The sequence below is a fragment of the Primulina huaijiensis genome, chromosome 15 (genome assembly GCF_012295235.1).
Source record: "Primulina huaijiensis isolate GDHJ02 chromosome 15, ASM1229523v2, whole genome shotgun sequence".
Taxonomy (NCBI): Eukaryota; Viridiplantae; Streptophyta; class Magnoliopsida; order Lamiales; family Gesneriaceae; genus Primulina; species Primulina huaijiensis.
In genome coordinates this window covers 2,394,454-2,406,550 of record NC_133320.1, presented here as the reverse complement: position 1 = coordinate 2,406,550, position 12,097 = coordinate 2,394,454, and the positions used below count along the sequence as shown (strand labels likewise).

At 31.2% G+C, this 12,097-nt stretch overlaps 2 protein-coding genes across 3 annotated transcripts; one reads left to right on the top strand and one right to left on the bottom strand.

Annotated features, from left to right (window-relative positions):
* Positions 1 to 893: 893 nt before the first annotated feature.
* LOC140959864 (heptahelical transmembrane protein 4) lies at positions 894 to 4,232 on the top strand. Of its 2 annotated transcripts, none has more exons than XM_073417902.1 (4): positions 894 to 1,021; positions 1,464 to 1,728; positions 2,645 to 2,900; positions 3,275 to 4,232. In XM_073417902.1, exons 2-4 carry the CDS (start codon positions 1,466 to 1,468, stop codon positions 3,926 to 3,928), a joined length of 1,173 nt encoding a protein of 390 aa, XP_073274003.1. In that variant the 5' UTR covers positions 894 to 1,021; positions 1,464 to 1,465; the 3' UTR covers positions 3,929 to 4,232. The 2 variants fall into 2 exon arrangements, with proteins under 2 accessions (XP_073274003.1, XP_073274002.1); XM_073417901.1 differs by having other exon boundaries at positions 894 to 1,264.
* Positions 4,233 to 5,676: 1,444 nt separating this feature from the next.
* Positions 5,677 to 6,147, bottom strand: LOC140958807 (uncharacterized). The gene has a single exon (XM_073416375.1). The coding sequence runs from the start codon at positions 6,145 to 6,147 to the stop codon at positions 5,677 to 5,679; it is 471 nt and encodes a 156-aa protein (XP_073272476.1).
* Between the last annotated feature and the right edge of the window lie 5,950 nt (positions 6,148 to 12,097).

Sequence of the window (12,097 nt, the reverse complement as noted above, 5' to 3'; positions counted from 1 at the left end):
CTAACTTAAAAAACGAGTCGTATTAACTCAAAAACTGCGAAATATAACATCAAACAATTTGACCAATTAGATATTCTTAATTCTAATTTTTAATTCTTAGGCCATGCCACTTTAAATATTTTGTTTTAAAGCTATTGTTCAAAATTACATCGTATAACAAATTTTATCAAACTACTACAATTTTCTATTGTCGACAATAAATTTTCCACTCAATTGATTAACTTGAATATAATATAATATTTAATTTCTATATTTATAATTTTAAAAAATCAACAAAATGAAGAAGACGTCACAATACAAATCATGATATCACACATTTTATAAATAATAATAAAAACTAGAGATATTTGTCATGTCATACACCTTTTTCTTTTTGTCTCAAGTTGCGTACTCGAACATTCGGAATAAATTTCTCTGTCAAAAAACCTAAGCATTATTCAACAAAATATCAATAGATTAAATCGATTAATAATAAATCACATATTTGCCACTTAGTTATGATAGAAGGAAATGAAGGGCATATTAGAAGTTTTCCAATCTTCTTTTGATTTATATTATACCATAGATTATTGAGTATGTTTCATATATGATTGTCTCAAAGATTTATAGTTGTTCGAATCGATATGATATGATTCATATTTGGAGTGCAGACGAGCTCGGTAATATCCATTTTCATGTTCTAATAAAAAATATCTCCACAAACTAGATGGAGGCAAATCCATAAGCTAATCCAATCCTTAAGTATTGATTTAACTATTAGTACAAGACAATTCAAATTAATTTTCAACNTTGAAAATAATTTTATGTCAATTATTTAATATTATTTTATCAAATTTAAAATAATTATACAACACGTACGTTTGATTATTATATATATAAATCAAGATGGCGCCGTTTCCTTCACTTTCATTTCCGCATCATCCCGAAGCATCTTCTTTTATCCATCTGCGTGCGCCTCTTTTTCATCGGCAGATTTTTGTTAATTTTTCTATGCTCTAAAGAAAATTTGAAACAGATGGAGGTGAAAATTTATAATGCATTTACTGTTCTTACAGTATTTTTTACGGTTTGATGGGGATTTTTCCCAATTTCTTTCATAATTTCTTGACCTATATCTCCTGTTCTATTATTCTTATATTCGCCTGAAAAATCTATTGAAACGATTTCTTCAAGCGATATAGATAAATACGGAAATTTGAATTTTCTTTTGAAAGATCAGATTTCTTGGTCTCTCCTCGTGGGTGGTGTTCCTCTTCTATTACAGGTACCTTTCACCCATATGAGTTAATTTGAACAAGGGGTATAATAACGGATCAATGGACAAAAAGAAATTTACTTTTTAGCATATTTTTTTATTTCCAATTTGATATCCCATCAGAGTTTCCGATTGTTTATAATTTTGATAATATTATTAATTGTAATTTTATACTTTTATTGTGTTTGGATTATTGGGTCGATTCAAGAAATGGGCAAGAATCAAGCAAATTTTGAAGAGGTGAAATCTGGTGGTGAATTAAATGAGAATCAAAGGGTTATTTCTTCACCCAAGGAAGGGAAAGGAACGAGATTGTGGAAGAAAGTGAAGTATCAATTGGTGGAGTACCACTCACTGCCTGGATATTTGAAGGACAATGAGTATATTCTTGGTCATTACAGGTCTGAATGGCCTTTGAGGCAGGTCTTGCTCAGTGTTTTTACTATTCACAATGAGACCCTTAATGTTTGGACGTAAGTATTTTGCCTTAGCTTCTGTTGTTACATCTGGTATTATATTTTCTCAAAAAGTATGGGTTTGTGTGTTGATACTTCTGTATATGTGGTTATGCTAGTTTGCTAATTTTTAATGATGTTCTTGAACTTTATCAAGAGCTTTCTTAGGTAAGGATTAGTTTCTTGTTCAATATTTAATATCATAATAAGTGAAGAGGAGTAGAGAAAAGTGTGAGTGGATCATTAAGGTGGTCTAGAAAACACTTACCTTCTGAATCTTGAATTTGAAGCTCTTCGCATGCTTTGACATTAGCACTACCCAGAAAATGATGCAAGAGATCCCCATCTGATTCATCGGGTGCAGATGCTTTCTTTGAGATCTGAGATTGGCCTTTTAGCATCATGTTGTTCTTAGATTTTGAGGTTTCTTTGAGAGCTGAGATTGGCCTTTTAGCATCATGTTGTACGTAGATTTTGAGGTTGATGATACATGATAGTAAACAAGTGTGGGTCCTGAAGAGATTTCTTGCTAAAATGGTGCTATTTTTTTGTTGTAGCAGTTTTTGCACCTTTTTTGGTTTATTGAACTGATCTGTGATGCCGTTTTTTCAAATTTGTAGACCACAAACTAATGGCTTGATGATTTGTATGGCACAAACAATGGCTCAATGCGATGAGCAATCTTAGGATTTGGACTATCTTTCGAGTAGCATGTTTCATAGATAAGCACAATAATATAAGGATATGGCATCATAATTCTATCAATCCGTATTGTGTGTTGTTTCTTGACTATGTGATACTATGGGAACTTTACATCGTTACCAGGTGTCTTTTGTGAATCACCTGTCTCTACTTTTCTGTCGATGCTTGTACTGTATCGTATCGTATCATATGGAATTTTCCAACCTTGATTCATGGTTTTATTTTTCTGCAGGCATTTGATAGGCTTCTTCTTGTTCCTCTCTCTGACCATTTATACAGCGATGAAGATTCCGGCTGTGGTAGACATTCCCACACTACAAAATTTGCCAAGCGTGCTGAGAAAAGCGGATCTCCAAAAATTGAGAGCAGAACTTGCAACTTGTCTTCCGTCTTTGCGACACATGCGTGACTGGCATGTTATGGAAGTACTCTCTAACTGTTTGCCTGAACGTTTTTCACACGTCAACCATACCGATGTTTGTGTTCTGGTACTTTTGATTTTTTTCATTTGGATTAAAGTATTTATTATGCATTTCAATTCCTCGGCATTAGTAACTTTGATTACAATGGGAAATTTCTTGAGAAGACGAAAACAATGGATTTTTATGATAATATAAGGTTTTAAAACTCTTGATTTTGGTTTTGTAAAGCAAGTACACGCTATAAAAGTTGGTTATTACAATTTATTTAGTTTTCTCCTCATAGTTTACTCTTTTTTCCAGTTTGATTGAGGTGTCGTTGTATACAACCATACCTGCAGATTACCAATGTAGTTTCAATTGCCGTTAATTTCAGGCAACAGAACATTTCTATCACTTGTTGATGCGATTTTCCCTGGCTCAAATTTTTTTTTTTTTTGCAGCGTAGCATGAAGGAAGACCTGGCGAACATAATAGCACCATTGATGGTCCGTCCAATCACCCGGTGGCCGTTTTTTGCTTTCTTGGGTGGAGCCATGTTTTGCTTGTTGGCTAGCAGCACTTGCCACTTAATTTCTTGCCACTCCAAGCGTGTATCCTACATTATGCTTAGACTCGATTATGCAGGAATCGCTGCCCTCATTTCTACCTCGTTTTATCCTCCTGTCTACTACTCTTTTATGTGCTATCCACTCTTCTGCAATCTCTATATGGGATTCATTACCCTGCTAGGAATCGGTACAATCTTAGTCTCTCTCCTGCCAGTGTTTCAAAATCCCGAATACCGCAAGTTTCGAGCCTTGTTATTCCTTGCAATGGGCTTGTCTGGCGTGGCACCAATTCTGCACAAACTTATCTTATTTTGGAACCATCCTGTGGCGCTCCACACGACAGGATATGAAATCTTGATGGGGTCCCTTTATGGTCTTGGAGCTCTTGTTTATGCAACAAGAGTTCCAGAGAGATGGATGCCTGGAAAATTTGACATTGCTGGACATAGCCATCAGCTGTTTCATGTACTCGTCGTTGCAGGAGCTTACACACATTACCGTGCAGGGCTCGTATATCTCAGGTGGCGCGACTTGCAGGGATGCTGAAAATTAAATAAAGATGGAAATGCATTCCTCCAAGAAAAATACATAAAACACATATTATAGTATGGCATCCCACTTTACTGAATTGAATTTTACTTTGGTGAATTGGGGTCTTTTTTTTTTCCTTCAAAATTTGAGTTTTTAGTCTTCCAAAATTATGGAATACCTGTCTGTCCCAAACCTAGTCTGCCCCGTGAGATGGGAAGTCCTACGACTGTGTGCTTATTATTATGGATTGTGTTGGCTATATTCGCTAAAAAGATTTCTAAACATATCAGAAATATGGGGTATTCAAATTTGGTTTCTATCTTCTACGAAGCAAGCTGTCACAGAACCATATCCGCGGTAAGTTCCGCGAACCGGAAGGCAATAGAATAAGCCCAATTCGGTGAGCAAGCGTACCCCTCCGTGCGATAGAAAAACGCTCACAACATTGCTGCCCCTGCATCGATTCGAAGTAATAACATTGCAGCCATATCTGGGATCTTAAATCCCGTTCTCCAAAGAAAAGAAATTTATGCAAACATCATGCTCTCTGATATCATATTAAGATCTCTCTGATATCATATTAAGTTCGCATGCAAAAGAGAATAAAGATTATGATTTGTATTGAAGCGAAACACTGAAAAATACAAATGATGCGGTGTTTTATACTGATAACAAATAAAAAAGTTCGCCCCCAAGAAGATCATGACCTGAATTGAAATGGAAAATTGAAAAATACAAAATATGCACACGTTGGTGTGTTTTACATTGATAACAAATAAATAAACAAGCTCTCAAGTGTGTGAGACAGTAGAGTAAATAAGAGTTTGATGTTGGTGTGTTTTACATTGATAACAAATAAATAAACAAGCTCTCAAGTGTGTGAGACAGTAGAGTAAATAAGAGTTTGATATTTGATCGTGAGTTTGATTCCCACTAACAACACTTTCTCGGACGACCTGTCGTATATAACTTGTTCAATACGATTTACATTGGCATGAGTTGCAGGTTATTGTATTAGTCAAAGGTTTACCCAATACGGTTCTCATGTCATTAAAAAAAATTCATCTAACAATCTTGCTAATTAACCACCATAACGAACTAATCACTTTTTGTAAGAAGTATGACATGTTGTAATAGTTATTTACAGCTACGTTTTTATTTTATGTATTATATTGTAAATTTTGAATTTGGTCATTTAGTTGACATCGCAGGTTAGTTTAACCACTTTCTTTTAGGTATGTCCAGTGTATTTGTAACAAACTTTATTTACATGAAGCATTTTCATTAAAAAAAAAAAAAACTATACGAGTTTGAAGGGTAAAATATTTTAATAAATTTCCATGAAAAAATAAAATATAAATATATAGTTAATAAAAAAGTTAATATTTTCTTCGCATGGGAAGAATGACATTTTCCTTCCATAGTTGGTGCACCCACCGGCAATAACTTCTTTGGACAGGTTGATTTTCCCATTCGAAAATTGGTCGACGTATTTTCGCAAAAAATAAATTGCAAAATTAGTAAACATTCGAAATAAAAGATGGGCAACCTTATTACTTTTCACTGCGACACCCACGCACAATTGTAGTTGGTAAACCAATCATTCCCCAAGCAAATTTGGTGTATTTTCGAATATTCATACTACAACAGTCACATGTTCATTGAGTTTTTTCAAAAGATACAAAATCATTATCCTCAAACTTCGTGAAAATACGACACTGACCCAGTGAGTTTCGTAATTGAAGGGCCTGAAACTATGAAATTCACCACGGTTTACCTCTTCCCCACCAACCTGCGTAACTTCTACTCCTCGGAACAGAATCCACCTCGTTAACCCCGAATTCACACGGCTTGTCTTCGTCGATCCTCCCAATAGCCACCGTGTGGCTCCGGGGAACAACCGTCACGCCTCCGCCGACGCGAAGCGTCGAAGGCCTCTTCACCCGGAGAAGCTCCGACTCTATCTTCCCGCTGAGGCTGCGAGTGGAGGCGACCCGAATGAGCTCCTTCGGATCCTCTTCCGAGGCGGTTGAATACGATGAGTTAACGCTGAAGCTTCTGGGCAGGCTGGAGAATTGGGGGGCCGAGCAGCCAATGGCGCTGCTCTGTCCCACGTTCCCAGCGCAGCGCATCATGCTGTTGACGTACAAATCTCGGGCCCGGGCCAGAATCCTGGCGGGAGCTTTCATGTATCTCACGATTTTGCTCCCTTTGCGAAATTTTTTCATGCTCATTGACTCTTCCAAGAATTTTCGTTTTCTAGCTGATGCACAACGCACAGAAGAAAGTTTTGGGGTAGAAGATATGAACGAAGAAAACAGAATGAATGATTGATATCAAGCTTTGTGTGGGTTGAATATCTGATCCATCTTAGGTATATATTTATTAACTACTAGTAGAGTTTAAAAGTAAACAATATATCTACTAGTTTAAATTGGAACTTTAATATGTTCAAAAATTATATATTTTTTTTGAAATTTTAGTTGATCGAAAAATCGATTAACTATATATTTTCTCTTAATTATAGTCAAAACTCATGTGTTATTGATTTTGTAGCTAAAGGTCTCTTATTCACAAATATTTTGTGATATACTCGCTTTTAAAATGAAGTAATATACATGAGTTTGTATCAAGAATTAGGCAAAAACTTGTGTGAGACGGTCTCACGGGTCGTATTTTGTAGGACGGATCTCTTATTTGGGTCATCTATGAAAAATTATTATTTTTTATGTTAAAAGTATTGTTTTTATCGTGAATATTGGTAGGGTTGACCCGTCTCACAGATAAAGATTCGTGAGACCGTCTCACAAGAGACCTACTCCAATAATTAATATTTCAAAGAAGACAATAGTATTTTGAGTGCAATAAAATGTGTGTATATCAGAATATATATGAATATATGTAAGCTTACTCGATTTTTTTTCAAGATTTTTCTAACAAAAAAGATAAATGAAAATTTTATTCGAGGAAGAAAATATATAACTATTTTTAATTGCATTTAAATATTATTTATTACCTCCAGAAACTTTTATTTTGCTTTAATTTTATGTGCATTTATTTAGAAATCACGTGCATCATAAAAAACTTTTATTTTAATAAAATGACAACGATATTTTTAACATATATAACGTTTANGTATAAATGCACAATATTTAAAAAGATTAATGGAAATGGAAATGAAAATTTTATAAAAATGCATTATATATTTTAAAAAATTAATGTTTGTAATAAAATATGATTGAAATTTTATGAATTCAATTCGAACTCTTAAAAACTCATATATAAATAAAATTTAAATATTTTACAAATCTCCATAAATATTTATAAAAATTGAGAGCAATAGTAGAATGTAATAAATTTTTTAAGGATACAAATATCAAATTGTAACTTTAAATTATTAAAAAATATATATAAAAATATAAAAAATATCATAAACTTGCTTCTAGCTTTGGATTAAAAATTATAAAAGTTGAAACAGAAACTAGTGTTCACAAACTCTTTAAAACACTTCCAGTCAGCTAGAAGTGAAGTGTTTTCTAGCCGTTCTCACAAACACTCTTTAGTAACACGATAAGGATTTTCTAACGAGGTTTTTTAAGGTTAAGAATTAAAAAAAAATGTTACCAACTTATTATATTTTTAATGGGGTTTTAGATACAAAATTGAAGACACATAATGGATTTCTAACAAATTTAAAATAACACATTCTATTCACGAGGAAATAGTGTTCTGGCAGCATTTAATTTTGTCCTTTATATATGCTAGTTTTCCATCAAGTAGAAATTTGATATATATGTTTTTTTTATTTTTGTCGATAGATTGCTAATTCAACCGTTGTTATTGTTAAAATTCAGGCTTAACCTAATCGTTGATATAAATACTGAATGAATTATCCTAATGGAAAGAACTATATTTACAAATGAAATCAAATAAAATAAAAATCACAGGAAATTGAAATTTTTGGAGGGCCATCTACCGAATTTTTCTTCTTTTTTTTATTTTATTTTTCTTAAATTTCCAATTTTATCGATGAGGCATTGGCTCAATGGTCATAAAATTTGTAGGTCTCAAGTTCGAGTTTCGCTGATTACGGATAATTTTATTAAAAAAAATTATTTAGTTAAGTTTAGTTGTTTATTTGCACTTTCTTCATCGGACATAAGCAAGTCTCTGTCTAAGGTCCATGCTCAAGTCTTGTTAGTAGTATGAACAATTACATTATATATTTGTAGTACTTGTACTCTAAAAAAAATTCTCCAAATTTAGAAAATTCAGTATTTTGTTAGGTTCTAATCGCTTCACTTGCGCGCCATATGCCTGACTAAATTACCAATAGGACGAGCCAAAATATCAATTTTCTCTTTCTGTCAAACCGTAAAATTTTAAAACGAAGAAATAGAATGAAAATTTGAATCATAATCATTTTTTAAGAATCAAAATTAGCATGAAACAATTTCTGAATTTGAATCAAATTGATAAAAAAAAAAAAAAAAAAAAAAAAAGCAAAATTTGATGTAAAAAAAAAAAAATGAAAAGTGAAAAATCAATTTTATTGATAAGTTACAAACACTTCTTAAATTTTATAAATCATATGAGTGATATAAAAAATTGAGAAAATCGAAATGGACTTTTGATCCAATTACATATGCGTCCCAATATAAGGATGATGTATAGGTTCAAGATTTCAAATTGTAGTTGCCTCGAAAAATAATTCAAAAAATGAAATAGAAAAATTGTTCTCAAGTTGCTTATGTACAATCATGTAGCGGTGTTGTCACATTAATTGAGAATGATAACTTGCAAGAAATAAGTCGATTAAGATAGATCATTTGTGAGTAGGTCTCTTGTGAGACGGTCTCACGAATATCTGTGAGACGTGTCAACATTACCGATATTCATAATAAAAGTAATAATATTAACATAAAAAATAATATTTTTTCATGGATGACCCAAATAAGAGATTTGTCTCACAAAATACGATCCATGAGACTATCTCACATAAGTTTTTGTCATCGTTCATTTACCAAAAAAAATCATGAACAAATAACGTGCATGCAACTTTCAAGCTGGGCTGGACTTTTTATTTAGCTATTTTTTTTATTAAAAAAAAAAGGTTGTGTAAGAACCCGGTGTAACTCATAAAAAGATCCGTCGATGTAAAATATTTTTTTTGGATACAATGTGACCGTGAAATTTTATATCTAATCTGATTGCTATCTACACAAATGAAATTTGAACCCAAAATCATAAGAATCTCGGAACATGATCCTTACCACTAAGCCAAAAATCCTTCAATGTAATTAAACTAAACAATTTGTAGGCGAAGACTTGGTATAATGTGCCGTATTAAAGCCGGGAGATAAATTAATGTGAGGACTTTTTCAAAAATTACAGCCGATTAAAGATTCGAATGTGTCGATAATGTATAACTATTTAACTCTAAAATATAAGATTTAAAAACCTTGAAAAATGGGTATGTCCATAACTGCCTGCTGGATATTTTAGCGATTGCACCTTTTTTATATTATTATTTTTTTAAAAAAAAATCCAAAATGTTCCTTATAATATTTGTCGAGAAACAATAATTGAATATTTGATTATATCTTAGTTGTACAAAAACCCCACCTCTATGATTATATCTATGTTTTTTAATTAGTAAGGGATATTCTACTCTCAACATTTTGAACGTGGACCAAGAAACATACACATCGATAATGATTTACAATTGATACCTATTCAAATAAATTAGATATGGAGGAAAATTTAATTCATTTGTATAATAAAAATTTTGGATGGAAGTATTTGGATTTGAAAAAAATTGATGAATGAATCTTTATGGGATGTATTCATGAATTCAGAGTTTTGATGATTTTTAATGATTTTTTCAAATGATAGACTTTTATGAATGTTATAAATTTTTATTGACTTTTACATAATCTCACAGATTTATGGCCTCGCTCAATTTACAATATTTGAAAATTGTATATAAAAGCTATGAATCATTTAAAATATGTTCTTGTAGTGTAGTGTACGTATGTGTAAAAAAAATGTGATCATTGTTCTTTAAATATTCATAAATCACGTCCAAAATATTTGGAGACCGACACTTTTGATAGATAAAATATGATATTATTAAAATTTAGAATATTTTATTTATTACGTCTTTGAAAATTAAAAGAGATTCCAGGCCAATTATTTTATGCATTTGAAAGGAAATATAACCATATGATAATTAATTTAATTCTATATTTTAATAATTTGGTTGAGAAAGAGAGATTACCAATTAAGGTGACAGGTTTTTATTTAAATGGATACAAGGATTCGACGTGTAGGAATGATGTAGCCACCTTAACATTTGAAGTTATTTTAATGGGTTAATCACATTAACTTGTAAGCTCGTTAAAATGAAAATACCGTCTTAATTAACTTTGATATCAATTACAGGACATTCGTTGTTTGCTTATACATATGGAAATTTAATTTTTTAAACACTACCAACAACTTAAAACGTAGTATGATTTCAGTCTATTTTCTAATGAAAACCTAAAACAAAATTGATTTGTGTGTGTTTTTTTTATCATATAATAATTAGATTTACCTATTATCTATAAATTTATTGAAAAATAATTGATTTGTTAAGTTTACTTCTGCCAAACAAACAAAAAAAGGAACTTAGTTGACGCAATATATCGATAATATAAGGGTTTAATGTGAATTAAAGGGATGGAGTGAGTTTGAAGTATAATCCAACATGTTATTCAATTACAACTATAACAAATCAAGTATAAACAAAGTATTTCGAATTTTAATATTTTTTCAATTAGGGATGTCAAAATCAAACACGACCCACCAACCCGATACGGTTTAACTCGAAAAAAATCAAGTTTAGGTTTGGGATTTTCGGGTTTGGGTTTGGGTTCGGGTCAGATCGCGTTGGACCCGGTAGCTGACCCGAAAAAAATGATCGATTTGGTCGGGTAGATNATATATTTTATTTTTCTACAATTAGACTTTCAAATTTAAATCATATATATGAGGGAGATTTGATTATTATGTGTTTAAATTAAAATTTTTTTTTTTGAATTTTATATAATTTTTATTTTAAAAAAATTTAAAAAAATTCAAAACCGGTTGATTAGGTTGATCCGAGTTCGGGTTCGGGCTGGCTAAGGTTCGGTCTGGGTTCGGGTTGAGCAATTTTTGAATAGTAATATTGTTCAACCCGACCCAACTCACCTAACCCACCCGAATTTATATCTTTATTTTCAATCTTTTAAATGGGAAATAACATATTGATTAATTTTTTTTTTTGAAAACTAAAATATAGCAATTTTGGTTAATTGAGTGGCCCGAACACGATTCCTAGCTTAGCCAAACTGAGCAGCCCAGATATTTTATACCTATTTGCAAACAAATTATCATTACATGAATAAAAATTATTAAGGTCAATATAGACGTAAGTGGGCTGTTACTCATTAGAAAAAAATGTAGCTCAATTATTAGTTAGTATAATTATAGATTTAAACATTTAGTGTAAGTTTTAAAGGCCCACAAAAGTTTAACATGAAATCATATACTAGAATTAGGTTTAATATTCTTTCTATTTGACGACTAAAATTGACTCTTCGAAGATACTTTCAATTGTAAATTTATAAAATCATATTTTAATTTTAGGATAATCACCCCTGTACTAGTATATTTTAATTATCTGGTATGTTTTTTTTTTTTTAATTCATATGACTTAATCGAAGTTTGTCAATTTAGACACAAATAGAAAATGTGTGCTTTTTATATTTATTTTTGAAGTTAAATTTTATTGCTTGAAAAGAATGATGTTTTACAAATATATGGTGATTATTATAAAATAGTATTTCTTTTTATTATTAAATATTAAGATCAATTGTGAATGTGTTGTAATTTGGAAAACGATTTTATTATCATAAACAAATAAAACTTGCAGTTTTATTATCAGTTTATCGTTACAAGTTTGATATTTTGAATAATAGTATGCTGCAACTTCAAATATCTTTCCCAGAAAAATTTCATGAATGTTATGGTCAATTTATTTAATCTTTTTTATGGTATAATTTATGTTAATATTATTTTAAAAAAACCTTATTTCTCTTGGGTATATGCTCATATTTTTTTGATGACGATAAAACTCGTATGTGTTACTTTTTTATA